Source organism: Mobula hypostoma, chromosome 24, assembly GCF_963921235.1.
Source record: "Mobula hypostoma chromosome 24, sMobHyp1.1, whole genome shotgun sequence".
Taxonomy (NCBI): domain Eukaryota; kingdom Metazoa; phylum Chordata; class Chondrichthyes; order Myliobatiformes; family Myliobatidae; genus Mobula; species Mobula hypostoma.
The window spans coordinates 26,671,498-26,688,167 of NC_086120.1; the positions used below are offsets into that span (position 1 = coordinate 26,671,498).

The following is a 16,670-nucleotide window of genomic DNA, read 5'->3' on the forward strand; positions in this document are numbered from 1 at the left end:
GTTTGTGTTAACAACCAGCACGCCTAAAGATATGCTGGGGGGAGCCTTTAATGTCATCACATGTTCAAGCGCTAATATTGAATGCCCACATTCTTCCACAGAGCAACACTAGCAACAACAGAACAAAATAAAGCAAGATAGGAACAGCAAAAACCAGCCCCTTTCCATCCATTCCGTTCCCTCCCACCCACCCACCCTCTCTCACATACGTAGAATGGGTTCCAACCCCAGGCCAACTCCAAGCCTCCAATCCTTGTTGCTGATTTTCAGACTCGCAGATATTGGGCCTCCTATTTTGGATTTCACCCCTTGACTCGTTGATCATGGGTTTGACCTTTAGGCCTTGACTTCCAGACTTGTACAGGCCTCTGACTCCAGTGACCTGGGCTCTCGTGACTCCTTCGGAACTCTACCTTTTGTCTACAACCTTAAGACTTCCACCTGTAGACACAATGTGCTCTGGATTTCAGATTTTGCCAGATTTGATCTTCGGGCTTCAACTTGCATGCTTTCAGACTGGCATGGACCTTCAATGCCAGTGATTGTGGGTGGGTAAGGTCACCAGCCCTTGTGGTTTCTGCCCCATCCTGACCTCTAACCCAGGACTGGTCATTGACGTGGGGAACACTGGGCTTCTCATCGCCTATGACTCAACCTCCTGGATCGCTGACGTTTGACTGTGGAGTGCACCGACTTGGATTCAACTCCCACCCAGGCTCTTCATCTACTACTCCTCTCCTCTAACTCCCCCCTCAGCTCTGTACCTAAACCCTAACTTGACCTCCTACTCCCCAAGACCATCCCGATAAGCCTAAAGATAAAACTAGCTCTGAGCCACAGCATCAACGTACAATGCACCTCGGCACCATCTTGACTGGAAGAAGTGCATCAAAGTTATTAGGGGACACAAGGGGGGAAATAATGGAAGCTGTAGTAACTCTGGCATAGGTATGGTGCTGGAGGTTTCACAGATTCACAATTGAAACCCACTGGTGCTGTATTCCTGGTGAGGTTGCTCTGTGGTGCAGCATGACAGAAGCACCTAATGCGAGCAGCATCACTCTGCACATGACATCTATCTCGTCCCTTCATCCTTGTAGCCACAAATGCAGTTCAAGTTAAGTAACATTTCAGATTAGAAATTTTGAATTTAGTTGGATTATTTGCACCAATAAAGCCTTTTAGCAATGCTCAACTCTCAGTAGTAGATCATTTCAGGGTGCTTTTGTCTTTGGTGGAGCAGGCTCCCCTACTAACTTTTCATTCCTGTTTAGTGTTGCAATCCTTCAGCTATATTCTGGATCTGATTATATGTGGTGCCATGCTGTCAGGATTTCCTGGCACGTTGCAGTCTCTCTCTGACAAAAAATTGCAACAAGCCAGCTGATTAATTTCAAGGCTGTTGCCATGACAGCAAACAAGCATGATGCATTTGCGAACAATATATAAACACTGCATCTGTGGCTGTTTCTAGAATAGATCGCCCTCAAATATTAAGTGTCAACTGTATTGTTTTAAGAAGAGAAATGGATAAATGATAATCACAGGTCAATTGGTATATTGAGTGGAGAGATTATTGGGGAATGTTCTGTGACAAGTCTTAAAGGGCAGTGGAAACCGATTCAATAAAAACTTAAAATAAGTTGGAATATTTAAAGCTAAAAGTAGGGTAATGATTGAGACTGGTTTGAATATATCTGTTAAAGAGCAGGTGCAACCATGATGGCCTAAAAGGCAGCCTCCTATTCTATGAAATTTCTTCTTTCCAGTTGTATTGTGCTATCTAGTAGATTTTGGGCACCTTATGTCTGGATGCTGTTCATCGACTATAGCTCAGCATTCAATACCATCATTCCCACAGTCCTGATTGAGAAGTTACAGAGCCTGGGCCTCTGTACTTCCCTCTGCAATTGGATCCTCGTCTTCCTAACCGGAAGACCACAATTTGTGAGGATTGGTGATAACATATCCTCTTCGCTGACTCTCAACACTGGCACACCTCAGGGGTGTGTAGCTGAGCATAGCTCAAATACCATCTATAAATTTGCTGATGATACAACCATTATTGGTGGAATCAGATGGTGATGAGAGGGCGTAGAGGAGTGAGATATGCCATCTAGTGGAGTGGTATTGCAGCAACAACCTGGCACTCATGTCAGTAAGACAAAAGATTGTGGACTTCAGGAAGTGTAAGACGAAGGAACACATACCAATCCTCATAGAGGGATCAGAAGTGGAGAGAGTGAGCAGTTTCTTGGGTGTCAAGATCTCTGAGGATCTAACCTGGTCCCAGCATATCGATGCAGTTATAAAGTAGGCAGGACAGCGGCTGTACCTCATTAGGAGTTTGAAGAGATTTGTTATGTCAACAAATTCACTCAAAAACTTCTATGGATGTACCGTGGAGAGCATTCTGACAGGCTGCATCACTGTCTGGTATGGGGGGTGGGAATGCTATTGCACAGGACTGAAAGAAGCTGCGGAGGGTTGTAAATTTAGTTGGCTCCATCTTGGGTACTAGCCTACAAAGTACCCAGGAAATCTTCAAGGAGCAGTGTCTCAGAAAGACAGTGTCCATTTTTAAGGACCTCCAGCACCCAGGGCATGCCCTTTTCTCACTGTTAGCATCAGGTAGGAGGTACAGAAGCCTGAAGGCACACACTAAGCAATTCAGGAACAGCTTCTTCCCCTCTGCCTTTCGATTCCTAAATGGACATTGACCCTTGAACACTATCTCACTTTTTAAATAGATATAAATTTCTGTTTTTGTGTGATTTTTAATTTATTCAATTATGCATATACTGTAATTGATTTACTTTATTTTTTCTTCTATATTGTGAATTGCATTGAACTGCTGCTGCTCGCTTAACAAATTTCACGACACTTGCCGGTGATGATAAAGCTGATTCTGATTCTGAGTAGTGTTTTTGCCTTGGGTGCCTCTATTTATGGCTCAGCAGAACACCTCTGCACAGAGCAGTTCTGAGACATCTCCTCGGGAAGTTTGCGCTTTGCTCCTTAAAGTAGCTTCACTGATACTGATTGACGAGTGTGTGACTCGTTGGCCCTCCCCACCATTGAGCACATCCACGTGGAACACTGTCACAGGAAAGCAGCATCCATCATCAAGGACCCCTACCATCCAGGCCATGTTCTCTTCTCACTACTACCATCAGAAAGGAGGTACAGAAGCCTCAGGTCCCACACCACCAGGTTCAGGAGCAGTTACTATCCCTCAGCCGTCAGTTTCCTCAACCAAAGAGGATGAATTCACTCACCTCAACGCTGAGCTGATTCTACATCCTGTGGACTCATTTTCAAAGACTCTACAACTCATGTTCTCACTAATATCTATTCCTTATTTATCTACTGATATTTTTTGTATTTACACAATTTGTTTGTCTTTTGCACATTGTTTGTTCATCGTTGTGTGCAGCTTTTCACTGATACTTTTGTGTTTCTTTTTTATTTACTGTGAATGCCCACAAGAAAATGAAACTCTAGGTAGTCTTTCATGACATGTATGTACTTCGATAGTAAATTCACTTTGCGCTTTGATTACCTCCACCCATTCCCACCCCAGGTCCGCAGGATTCTAAAGAGCCAGGAAGTGTATGAAAATTTCCTGCGCTGCATCGCCCTGTTCAACCAGGAGGTGGTGTCTGGCTCTGAGCTCCTTCAGCTGGTCACCCCATTCCTGGGGTAAGTTCATTCATAATCATTCATTGAAGGTTAGAAGTCTTGAACATTACCTGTCAGTGTTCAACTCACAGTCTCCTGAGTTTTGCGATACACAGTCATGGTTTGTCGTTCTGCCATTCCTCTCAGTTTCTGTGGTTTCCTGTTAAAAGATATTTTTAAAGAGCATATTTTAAGTGATTCATTTGCATGCTACTTCAACTAAGATGGTGACAGTACTTTAAATTCCTTATTGCCTGCAAGTGTGAGGTTAGACAGATAAAGGAGCTAGAAATGAGTTGGGCAACACACACAAAATACTGGAGGAGCTTAGCAGCCAAGCAGCATCTATGGAAAAAAGTACTGTAGCGATGTGCTACACACAGCGCTAGAATAACCACACGGAGTCGGTGAGTTAGAGTTGCGATGAAAGAGATTTATTCAAACTTCGCGGCCCGCTTTAAAGCCTTCCCGTTCCCGCCCTCCCTGGGCGGGACTACTGTGGGGAATGCATATTCCCAGACCCTTTCTGCGCGCGGGATTTTCCCCCTGCTGGTGAAGATGGCTTGGCGCCCTTTTTGCTGCAGGCCCTCGCGCTGTTTCGTGAGCCGGTTCGTGGGTGCCAGAAAGTGGGTCGCCACATAACCCCCCCCCCCCCCAGAACCGGCGATACCTCCCCCAATGTCCACAGTCTGGATCGGCCTCTGTTTGGGAGGTCTGCCCCTGCGCCGCAGTGCCTGAGCCTGGACCGGTTGCGCCAAGTCCACATGGGCCGGTTTGAGTCGGTCCACCGTGAAAACCTCCTCTCTCCCCCCAATGTCCAGCACGAACGTGGACCCGTTGTTCCTGATCACCTTAAACGGCCCCTCGTAGGGCCGCTGTAGCGGTGCCCGGTGTCCGCCCCGTCGTACAAAAAGAAACTACAGTTCTGCAGGTCTTTGGGTACGCAGGTCGGGCGCTGTCCGTGCTGTGAAGTGGGTATGGGGGCCAGGTTACCGAGCCTCTCCCGTAGTTTGTCCAGGACTGCTGTGGGTTCTTCCTCTTGCCCCCTTGGGGCTGGTATGAACTCTCCTGGGACGACCAGGGGCGCGCCGTACACCAACTCAGCCGACGAGGTGTGTAGATCCTCTTTGGGCACCGTGCGGATTCCGAGCAGGACCCAGGGAAGTTCGTCCACCCAGTTAGGCCCCTCCAGGTGGGCCATGAGAGCCGATTTCAGGTGATGGTGGAAGCGCTCCACTAGTCCGTTCGACTGTGGGTGGTAGGCAGTTGTGTGGTGTAGCTGCGATCCTAAAAGGTTGGCCATAGCTGACCACAGGCTGGAGGTGAACTGGGCGCCCCTGTCGGAGGTAATGTGGGCCGGTACCCCGAAGCGTGCTACCCAGGTTGCGATCAGTGCTCGGGCGCAGGATTCGGAGGTGGTGTCGCTGAGCGGGACTGCCTCTGGCCATCTGGTGAACCGGTCTATCATAGTTAGGAGGTACCGCGCTCCTCGTGACACTGACAGGGGCCCCATGATATCCACATGGATGTGGTCGAACCTCCGGCGGGTGGGTTCGAACCGCTGCGGCGGAGCCTTGGTGTGCCGCTTCACCTTGGCCGTTTGGCACTGCATACACGTTTTGGCCCATTCACTGACCTGTTTACGAAGTCCATGCCACACGAACCTGTTGGAGACCAGCCGGACAGTTGTCCTGATGAGGGTGCGCTAAGTTGTGAATGGATTCGAACACCCGCCGGCGCCAGGCTGCTGGGACGACGGGGCGGGGTTGGCCAGTAGCTACGTCACATAGTAGGGTCCTCTCACCTGGGCCTACGGGGAGGTCTTGGAGCTGCAAGCCGGAGACTGCAGTCCTGTAACTGGGGATCTCAGCGTCTGCCAGCGCTGCATAGTCCACCCCCTGGGACAGGGCCTGTATGGTAGGTCTGGAAAGTGCGTCTGCCACGACATTGTTCTTTCCAGAGACATGCCGGATGTCCGTCGTGTACTCGGAGATGTAGGACAGATGTCGCTGCTGGCGGGACGACCAGGGGTCGGACACCTTAGTGAACGCAAAGGTAAGCGGTTTGTGGTCTGTGAACGCGGTGAAGGGCCTACCTTCTAAGAAGTACCTGAAATGCCGGATTGCCAGGTATAGTGCCAATAGCTCCCGGTCGAAAGCACTGTATTTGAGTTTGGGTGGTCGTAGGTGTTTGCTGAAGAACGCCAGGGGTTGCCAGTGACCCTCGATGAGTTGTTCCAGCACTCCACCGACTGCTGTGTTGGATGCGTCCACCGTGAGGGCAGTAGGAACGTCCGTTCTGGGGTGCACTAGCATCGCGGCGTTTGCCAAGGCTTCTTTGGTTTTAACGAAAGCGGTTGCGGCCTCTTCGTTCCAGGTAATGTCCTTGCCCTTACCCGACATTAGAGTGAACAAGGGGCGCATGGTTCGGGCTGCTGAGGGGAGGAAACGGTGGTAGAAATTCACCATACCCACGAATTCCTGCAAGCCTTTGATTGTGTTGGGTCGGGGGAAGTGGCGGACCGCGTCTACCTTGGCGGGCAGCGGGGTTGCCCCGTCTTTAGTAATCCTGTGGCCCAGGAAGTCGATGGTGTCGAGTCCGAACTGGCATTTGGCTGGATTGATTGTAAGGCCGAATTCACTCAGGCGGGAGTAGAGCTGGTGGAGGTGGGACAGATGCTCCTGCCGACTACTGCTGGCTATGAGGATGTCGTCCAAATAGATGAATGCAAAGTCCAGGTCGCGTCCCACCGCGTCCATTAGCCGCTGGAAAGTCTGTGCGGCATTCTTTAGACCAAACGGCATTCGGAGGAATTCGAAAAGTCCGAACGGGGTGTTAAGTGCTGTTTTGGGGATGTCGTCCGGATGTACAGGGATTTGATGGTATCCCCGGACGAGGTCTACCTTGGAAAAGATCCTTGCGCCGTGTAGGTTTGCTGCGAAGTCTTGAATGTGCGGCACAGGGTAGCGGTCTGGCGTTGCAGCCTCGTTCAGTCTGCGGTAGTCACCGCATCATCTCCAGCCCCCCGTTGCCTTGGGCACCATGTGAAGGGGGGAGGCCCATGGGCTGTCGGACCGTCGTATGATACCTAATTCCTCCATCTTCTTGAACTCCTCCTTCGCCAGTCGGAGCTTGTCCGGGGGAAGCCTTCGAGCACGGGCGTGGAGGGGTGGTCCCTGGGTCGGGATGTGGTGCTGTACTCCGTGTCTGGGCATGGCTGCCGTGAACTGCGGTGTCAGTACTGATGGGAAATCCGCCAGGACCCTGGTGAATTCATCGTCGGACAGCGTGATGGAGTCCAGGTGTGGGGCTGGCAACTGTGCTTCACCCAGGGAGAACGTTTGAAAAGTCTTGGCGTGGACTAATCGCTTCCCTTGCAAGTCGACCAGCAGGCTGTGGGCTCGTAGAAAATCTGCCCCCAGCAGTGGTTGGGCCACGGCGGCCAGTGTGAAGTCCCACGTGAACCGGCTGGAGCTGAACTGTAGCCGCACCGTGCGGGTGCCGTAGGTTCGTATTGTGCTGCCATTAGCGGCCCTCAGGGTGGGTCCCGGTTCTCTGTTGCGGGTGTCGTAACTCATTGGAGGTAAGACGCTGATCTCCGCTCTGGTGTCGACCAAAAAGCGGCGTCCCGACTGCTTGTCCCAGACGTACAGGAGGCTGTCCTGATGGCCAGCCGCTGTAGCCATCAGCGGCGGCTGGCCCTGGCGTTTCCCGGGAATTTGCAGGGCGGTCTGCAGCGGCGGGCCTCCGTGCCCCACCGCTGGTGGTAGAAACACCATTGTTCGTTGGGCTCGTGGCTTGGTGATCTGTGCGACAGATGCTCCTCTCTCTTTCCTGGCATTCCACAGCACATCTGCTCGGGCCGCCACCTCCCGGGGGTTGCTGAAATCTGCGTCGGACAGCAGCAGGCATATGTCCTCGGGCAGTTGCTCTAGGAACGCCTGCTCAAACATGAGGCAGGGTTTGTGTCCTTCAGCCAGGGCCAGCATCTCGTTCATTAATGCTGATGGCGGCCTGTCTCCCAAACCATCCAGGTGCATTAAGCGGCGTGCTCGTTTGTGCCGTGAGAGTCTGAAAGTCCTTATGAGCAGGGCTTTGAATGCTGTGTATTTGCCGTCCTCCGGGGGCGACTGTATAAACTCCTCAACTTGTGCAGCAGTCTCCTGGTCGAGGGAGCTCAGCACGTAGTAGTAGCGAGTGGACTCCGAGGTTATCTGCCGAATGTGGAATTGTGCTTCTGCTTGTTCGAACCATAAATGGGGTCGCAGCGTCCAGAAGCTTGGCAGTTTTAACGAAACTGCGTGAACAGATGCAGCGTCGGTCATCTCTGGTCCAAATATCGTTTGGGCCGTCGGGGTCACCAATTGTAGCGATGTGCTACACACAGCGCTAGAATAACCACACGGAGTCGGTGAGTTAGAGTTGCGATGAAAGAGATTTATTCAAACTTCGCGGCCCACTTTAAAGCCTTCCCGTTCCCGCCCTCCCTGGGCGGGACTACTGTGGGGAATGCATATTCCCAGACCCTTTCCGCACGCGGGATTTTCCCCCTGCTGGTGAAGATGGCTTGGCGCCCTTTTTGCTGCCGGCCCTCTGCCTGCGCGCGCTGTTTCGTGAGCCGGTTCGTGGGTGCCAGAAAGTGGGTCGCCACAGTACAGTTGATGTTTCGGGCCGTGACCCTTTGGCAGGACTGTCTTGGCCCGAAAAGTTGACTGTACTTTTTTCCATAGATGCTGCTTGGCCTGTTGAGTTCTTACAGCATCTTGTGTGTGTTGCTTGGATTTCCAGCATCTGCAGATTTTCTCTTGTTTGAGAAATGAGTGGGGTTTAACTTGTACTAATCATCAATTTTTACTTGGAGTCATAGAGCACTACAGCACAGACACAGGCATTTTGGCTCATCTAGTCCATGCTGAACTGTTATTCTGCATCATCCTATCCTGAACTACCTAGATCACAGCCCTCCATACCCCTTCCATCTATGCACTTACCCTATCTTCTCTTAAATGTTGCAAAGAAAGCCCACATCCACAACTTTTACTAACAAGGTGTCTACATCCTGAAAAAGAATAAATAAAAAGGCCCTTTTCAAGGATTTTGTTTTATAAGAGGGGGATTTAGGGTTTAACTCTGCAGTTGGTTGCTTGATTGTGTATGGAAGGGCAAACCTCCTTCTGTGGATGGATAAGGATGATTTTTCTATGTAAACTTTTTCAATGTACGTGTTTTTGCCTTCTCCCCACCTCTCTTCTGTCCCTCTTCTCATCCTCTCCACTCTGAAAGCAGGAAGTTCCCAGAGCTTTTTGCACGTTTCAAATCGTTCTTGGGCCAGAAGGAACTCTCACTCACACAGCCTTTGCAGAGAGATCGGCCAGTGGATGGGATTGCCCGAGAGATTGACTACGCATCTTGTAAGAGGTTGGGCTCCAGTTACAGAGCTCTGCCTAAAACCTACCAGCAACCGAAGTGCAGTGGGCGAACTGCAGTCTGCAAGGAGGTATGAGTGCTTCCAGAGAAACGTACAAGTGGGGTGACATCAAGGTATCAGAACTTGAAGTACTTCAGATAAGTGAGATCTGCAGCTGATGGGTGTGAGGGGCATCGTAGGAGGGCATTCTTGTAATATCTTCACTTCTGGATACATTTTTGAAAAGTGGACGAGTTGTTAGTCATATCCAGAGGTTTGGGACATTGATGAGGTAACAAGACTTTGAATCTGATTTGAGACTTTAAATTTAAATAATTAATCAAGTAAACAAGGTAGAATCGGTGATGGTGATCTTGAAAGTACAATCAAATGGGAAGAAAATTATTATCCTCACCCAGCCTAGCCTGCTTCAGTCCAACCCTGGACAATTTAGTTGATTTTTAACTATCCTCTAAAGTGGCTTAACAAGCTGTTTACTTCAAGAACTGCAATTAGGAATGAACTGTATAGCTTTACAAGCAATATTCAGATCCCATGAACCAATAAGAAATGAAAACTCAATTTTGCTTTGGTTTAACATGATTTTGCTCTTCACTTTCTCCCCCCCCTCCCCCCCCATGACTACTCGGGAAAGGTGTTGCTTGGGCTAGTTTGTCCTTCCCTTCTTGATTTTGAAGTTCTCCTTTGTATCACTTTGAAACTCGGCATCTTTCACTTCCCTTAACACTTCTGTTCTTAATGCCCAGAAGCATTGCATTTCCATTTACTTCAACAATTATTGTTAAGAGTTTCTAGCGTCAGTGAGCAGCAGTGAACACTGTGTTATGATAATTTAGATTATGAGGACACTCAGTCCTCATTTATTGTCATTTAGAAATGCATGCATTAAAAAATGGTACAATGTTCCTCCGGTATGATATCACAGAAACACAAAACAGACCAAGACTAAAACCGACAAAAACCACATAATTATAACATATAGTTACAACAGTGCAAAGCAATACTGTAATTTGATAAGAGCAGACCATGGGCACGGTAAAAAAAAAAGTCTCAAAGTCCCGATAGCCCCAAAAGCTCACGCAGACGGTAGAAGGAAGAAATTCTCCCTGCCATGAGCTTCCAGCACCGCAAACTTGCCGATGCAGCATTCTGGAAGCACCCGACTGCAGTCTGACTCTGAGTCCGTTCGAAAACTTTGAGCCTCCGACCAGCCGTCTGACACTGAGCACCATCTCTGCCGGGCACTTCGACCCTGGCCCCGGCCGCCGAGCAACAAGCAAAGCCGAGGATCCGGGGTCTTCCCCTCCGGAGATTTCGGATCACACAGTAGTAGCGGCAGCGAAGCAGGCATTTCAGAAGTTTCACCAGATGTTCCTCTGTGCTCTCACGTCTGCCTCCATCAAATCAGAATTGTGCACGGCTTCCTACTTGACAGATTACAGATATTCATCACCGGAGAGGCTGCACGCACTGTGTCGCGTCGCCATCTTCTCCTCCTCCTTAATTGGTGAACTAAACTGAAATGTGATGATTCTGGGCATTAAGAACTTAAGTTTCAATTGTTTGCATTAGAAGCCTCTGTATTAAAAGCTGAATTCCTGAGCTGGTAGCTCCCTCCATTTTATGGTGATGAACGTGGACATAGAACAATGCTTTCTGCGCAGGTAGCTCAGGTCCATCTGCTTATTCCCCCTGCCCCATCCCTGCCCTCTAATCTCCCCACCCAAGCATATGCTGCTCCTTCACACTCCCTGTTGTGCAAGGGTAATATCCAGTGGAAAGGGTTCTGAAAAAATGGCTTTCGAGTAATGATCTTTCAAGAATCAATGTATTCTGGCATGGTGCTGGAGGACTGGAAAATCACAAAAGTTACTGCACTCTTCAAGAAGGGAGAGAGGCAGAAGAAAGGAAATTATAAGCCAGTTAGTCTGACCTCAGTGATTGGGAAGATATTGGAGTCGATTGCTAAGGATGTGGTTGTGGTTTTGCTGAAGGCAACATGGCTAGAGGGAAAGTCTTGCCTGACAAAACTGTTGGAATTCCTTGAAGAAATAACAAGCAGGATAGATAAAGGAGAATCAGTGGATATTGTATACTTGCATTTTCAGGAGGCCTTTGACAAGGTGCCCCACATGAGGCTGCTTAACAAGTTAAGTGTCCTAGGAAAGGTACCTGCATGGATAGAGGATTGGGTGATTGGCTGGGGCAAAAGTGAGAATAAAGGGAACCTTTTCTGATTGACTGCCAGCGACTAGTTGTGTTCCACAGGGGTCGATGTGGGGGCTGCTTCTTTTTACATTATGTCAATGATTTGGGTGACAGAATTGGTGGCGTTGTGGCCAGGTTTGCTGACAATATGCAGATAGGTGGAGTAAGTGGCGGGGCAGTTAGTGTGAGGAACCAGAGAGGCTGCAGAAGACTATAGACAGATTAGGAGAATGGGCGAAGAAGTGGCAGATGGAATACAGGGTTGGCAAGTGTATGGTCATGCACTTTGGTAGAAGAAATAAAAGCATAGACTATTTTCTAAATGGTGAGAAAATACAAAAATCTGAAATGCAAAGGGACTTGGAGGTCCTCATACAGGATTCTATAAAAGTTAACTTGCAGGTTGAGTCTGTGGTGAGGAAGGCAAATGTCAGCATTCATTTTGAGAGGACGAGAATATAAAAGCAAGGGTGAGGCTTTATAAGGAACTGGCGAGGCCTCATATGGAGTATTTGTGAGCAGTTTTGGGCCCCTCATTTAAGGAAGGATGTGCTGACATTGGAGAGGATTCATAGAAGGTTCATGAAACTGATTCCGGGATTGACAGGCTTATCATATGAAGAGCGTTTGATGGCTCTGGGCCTGTACTCACTGGAATTCAGAAGAACGAGGGGGGGCCGGTCATTGAAACCCGTTGAATGTTGAAGGGCTTCGATAGATTGGATGTGGAGAGGATGTTTCCTTTGATGGGAGAGCCTAAGACCAGAGGACACATTCTCAGAATAGAGAGGTATCCTTTAAGAACAGAGATGAGGGATTTCTTTAGCCAGAGAGTGGTGAATCTGTGGAATTCTCTGCCACAGGCAGCTGTGGAAGCCGTCATTGGGTATATTTAAGCCAGAAGTTGATAGGTTCTTGATTAGTCAGGGTATGAAGAGATATGGGGAGAAGGCAGCAGTCTGGGGTTAAGAGGGAAATTTATCAGCCAAGATGAGATGGTGGAGTAGACTTGATGGGCCAAATGGCCTAATTCTGCTCTTTTATTTTATAGTCTTAAAGCACGATTTGCTTTGAACACTGGAATTCTTATTCCTCGCTTGAGATTTGCAGCTACAGTCTAATATTGCATCATTTGTGAACCCACTAACTGACAGACACCCCAGAGTCCTTCTGATTAACTGCTTGCATTTCTTCTGGGTTAGGTTCTCAATGATACTTGGGTCTCATTCCCTTCTTGGTCAGAAGATTCCACCTTTGTCAGCTCTAAGAAAACGCCATATGAGGAGCAGCTTCATCGTTGTGAGGATGAGAGATTTGAGGTACTGTCACTATTTTTTGATAAGCAGAACCTGCTGTAAATACTTAAAAAGTCGGCAGAAGATCAGGGACTGAAGTTAAGGCCCTGTCTTGGCACTTTACCGGGTCTAATCCTTGTCTTTTTTGGCACCCAATCTCAGACTGGGGAAAGAAGTAGATCTGCTGGCTCTGAGGTTGGGATGGGTTTTGATAAATGGTAAATAGCTGATCACTGTTTGGGTATTATTAGTCTGGAAATTGCTTGGGATATGAGAGAAAGCTGTTTTCAATATTAGTGTGGAATTGGGTTTGAAGAGGATGGGTTGCCAAGGATACTGAAGTTATAATATTTGCTTTGGATTTTTCTTGACAAATAGCTTGATGTTGTCCTGGAAACCAACCTTGCCACAATCCGTGTGCTTGAGAGTGTGCAGAAGAAACTAACCCGGATGTCTCCAGAAGATCAGGAGAAATACCACCTTGATAATTGTCTGGGAGGAACATCGGAGGTTATCCATCGCAGAGCTATCTATCGTATCTATGGTGATAAAGCACCAGAAATAATCGATGGACTTAAGAAAAATCCAGCAACAGCTGTACCTGTGGTACTGAAACGGTAAGATTTAATAGATAAGAAGTGCTACCTTTGTTCCAAGCCACAGGGCATGCTAAAGGTAACTTGGCAGGAATTGGTTTGTTGGGGAGGGAAATTCATGAAGAAGTGATTTGAGCAAAGTTTGGTGTACAGAGTGGTGGGGGTGGGGGGACAAAGGAGTTCAGGAATATATGTTTAAAGACTTTCAGCTTCAGTATTGGTGCTTGTGGTTTGTATCATCCTTTGGGCACAGATTCTTTGGCTGTTCCACACCTTCAAAAGCATGCTGTACTTGCCCACATTTGTACCACAAACTTCAGCCTGCAAATGAAGGTCTCAAGGGTCTATTACAGATTTGAAAATTCTATTAAGTTTATACTGTTACAGGTTGAAAGCCAAGGAAGAAGAATGGCGGGAGGCACAGCAAGGCTTTAACAAGATCTGGCGGGAGCAGTATGAGAAATCGTACTTGAAATCATTGGATCATCAGGGAGTCAACTTCAAACAGAATGACACTAAGGCACTGCGCTCTAAGAGTCTGCTGAATGAGATTGAAAGTGTTTACGATGAGGTAACATAATGTCACCCAAACAAAAAATTCACTTATCTGCTCCAAGACCAACCTTTGTAAACAGTGCCAGTGGAGGCATATGAAAGCTTTTCTTTAAAATGTTTCCAATTAGTTTACTGGTGGTGAACCTCTTTGTTAGGACAGAATCCCAGAAGCAATCTCTAATGAGACTTGGCACTAATAAAACAAAAGAATTTGTTGGTTTTTTTTAAGTTTTGTGCTGCATTCTTACGTCAAGCTGTTCTGACCAGGGAATGGGGCTAAGTGGCAACAAAGTTCACTTGCAACAAAAATTTAGGATGGAGTCAAATTTGCCCATTAATATATTGTTTAAATGCCATCTAGACCAGATTAAGGTCAGTAAGGTTCAGGTCTGATTTGAGCACCTAATCTGGTTCAATTCAGTCATCGACTCTAAAGCAGGTTCTGGTCACACAATCCCGATCTATAAATTGGAATCTGGTCATTTCCAAGCTATAAACGGAATTTGACAGATTACCAGTCAGTGTTTTTGTCTGAGAATTAACCCTTTCTCTTCTCTTGTGATGTAGCGACAAGAGCAGAACTCTGAAGAAGGTTGCCCAGGCGTCACAGGGCCCCACCTGATGTTCGTGTATGAGGATAAGCAAATCATGGAGGATGCTGCATCCCTCATCATTTACCATGTGAAACGACAGCCCACCATTCAGAAGGAGGACAAGGATCACATCAAACGTATCATCTATCATTTTGTGCCAGACTTGTTCTTTTCTCCGCGTGGGGAACTAAGCGAGTCGGAGGATTCAACGGACGAAGAGATGGAAAGTGATCAACGGCACAGTCAACGTAATAATGCGGATACAGGGCAGAAAGGAGTGGCTTCTCCGGAGAGCAGTCTGGCTGAGGAGCGGGTGGACCTACGCGACCAGGTAGCTGAATATCAAAAGAGCTTGGATGACGTCTACAATCTCTTCTTCGTAAACAACAACTGGTACTTTTTCCTGCGGCTCCATCAAATTCTGTGCTACCGGCTATTGCGTATATACAGGCAAGCGGAGAAACAGCTATTGGAGTATCAGATGGAGAAGGAGAAGGAGAAGCAATTGCAGGAGGGAAGGAAAGAGAAAGCAAGTGATCCTGCCGTGGAGCTCCGACTCAAGCAGCAAAGTATGATTTCGTTCCTCGAGGTTTGGTTTCTCTTTTAACTCTGCAGTGCTGATAGGAAATCTTCATTCAGTTGCCCACATTCCTTCCTCCATCTTTGGATCACTAAACCTGTCCCGTAATCCTACCTTTATCCTTACCTAATCCATCCTTGCCTTGTTCTGGTCCTTCTAGTTAATATTTGATAACTTAACATCAAAATTCAGACTTTCCTTTTATTTCCATTCCTGTGAAAAAGATTTTGCACTGTACGCATAGGGTGATTAGGAGGCAAGCAGGTTTAGTGTGACAATTGAAGGGCTGCTGTGTGACTGTGGATAAACATTTAATGCATATTTTGCAAGAATGTGATGTATTAATTTAGGATTTTTCAGTTGAATGCCCCACATAAAAAGCTAATAGGCCAGTGGCCACACACATTGCCTCTCCATCTTCCCTCTTTCACTCTTAATTTCTGAGAAGAATATTGGGCTAATGCTTACAGGATTCTTCACAAGAGTTATATCTGCTTAGGCCGATATATATACATTACACTGAGTACTCAATCTTTGTATCTTTAGGTGAGATTGAGTTGGAAGAGTATTACCCAGCCTTTCTGGACATGGTAAGGAATCTACTGGATGGAAACATTGAACCTACACAATATGAGGACACACTGCGTGAAATGTTTACAATCCATGCGTACATTGGCTTCACTGTTGATAAGCTGATTCAGAATATTGTACGGCAGGTGAGTGGCACTGACTCTTGTGGAGAGTTAGACCAGTAGTGTTTTTGGAGTGTTGGGTTATTGATTGGCTTCGCTTCCCTCATGTTAGGCCAGTAAGATGGCAGGCATTGGTATGCACAAGAGAAAACTCTTAGCTACATTTTAACTACACTTTTTTAACTTGCATCACTTGTGTACTCGCTTTGTGTGTTTCAGATTTAAGGATACCTCAGGCTTTCAGAGCAGTTGTAAATAGTAGAAATGAGATGTCATGGGAGGCCTGGGAACGTAGATCTTCAGGAAGCAGTGCTGACTAAATTACCACTGCCTCTTACCCTGTCCTTGTTTGAAAGGCTGCTTAAATGTTGAAATTAATAATTTAATGCTGTCAACACTGCAGGTGATGTATTCCTGAAAGTCAAATATGGATGGGACATATACAGCAAATTATAGCACACAGGGTGGCATGGTAGCATAGTGGTTAGCACAACGCTTTCCAGTACAGGCGACCCAGGTTCTATTCCTGCCGCTGGCTGTAAGGAGTTTGCGTGTTCTCCCCATGACCGCATGGGTTTCCTCCGGGTTCTCAGGTTTCCTCCCACAGTCCAATGACGTACAGGTTCGTTGGTTAAATGGTCATTGTAAATTGTTCTGTGATTAGGATAGGATTAAATCGGGGATTGCTGGGCGGCTTTGCTCGAAGGGCCTGATGGGCCTATTCCATGCTGTATGTTAATAAATAAATTTTCTTTATGTGGTGATTTACCCAAGTAGGACATAAGGGAAGGTTTGCTGTATACCTGCAGTCGTATTGCTTTCTGCTTTTTGTCATGATAGATTTGTATGGTATCTAGATCCTGTTGTCATTACTGTAGTACCAATACAGATTATGTACTTTACTGCCCCAGTCTACAGCTTATCTCATGGAGTGCTTGAACCTTTCCTAATGTGCCAAGTGTCTGACTGAGTGCTAGGCTATCCTAGCGTGCTGAATATCTTGCTGAGGTCAAGTCTGCCCAGAGCACTGGGTATTTCACAG

General features: G+C 47.4%; 1 protein-coding gene across 5 annotated transcripts in view; it reads left to right on the forward strand.

Moving 5' to 3' along the window:
* sin3b (SIN3 transcription regulator family member B) overlaps positions 1–16,670 on the forward strand; it is a 57,139-nt gene that overhangs the window by 26,991 nt on the left and 13,478 nt on the right. For all 5 annotated transcript variants that reach the window (XM_063032683.1, XM_063032687.1, XM_063032684.1 and 2 more), the window contains 7 exons: positions 3,584–3,702; positions 8,968–9,178; positions 12,520–12,636; positions 12,991–13,229; positions 13,596–13,779; positions 14,331–14,925; positions 15,483–15,652. In XM_063032683.1, the coding sequence (XP_062888753.1) occupies positions 3,584–3,702; positions 8,968–9,178; positions 12,520–12,636; positions 12,991–13,229; positions 13,596–13,779; positions 14,331–14,925; positions 15,483–15,652 (1,635 nt within the window). The remainder of the gene's footprint in view (positions 1–3,583; positions 3,703–8,967; positions 9,179–12,519; positions 12,637–12,990; positions 13,230–13,595; positions 13,780–14,330; positions 14,926–15,482; positions 15,653–16,670) is intronic.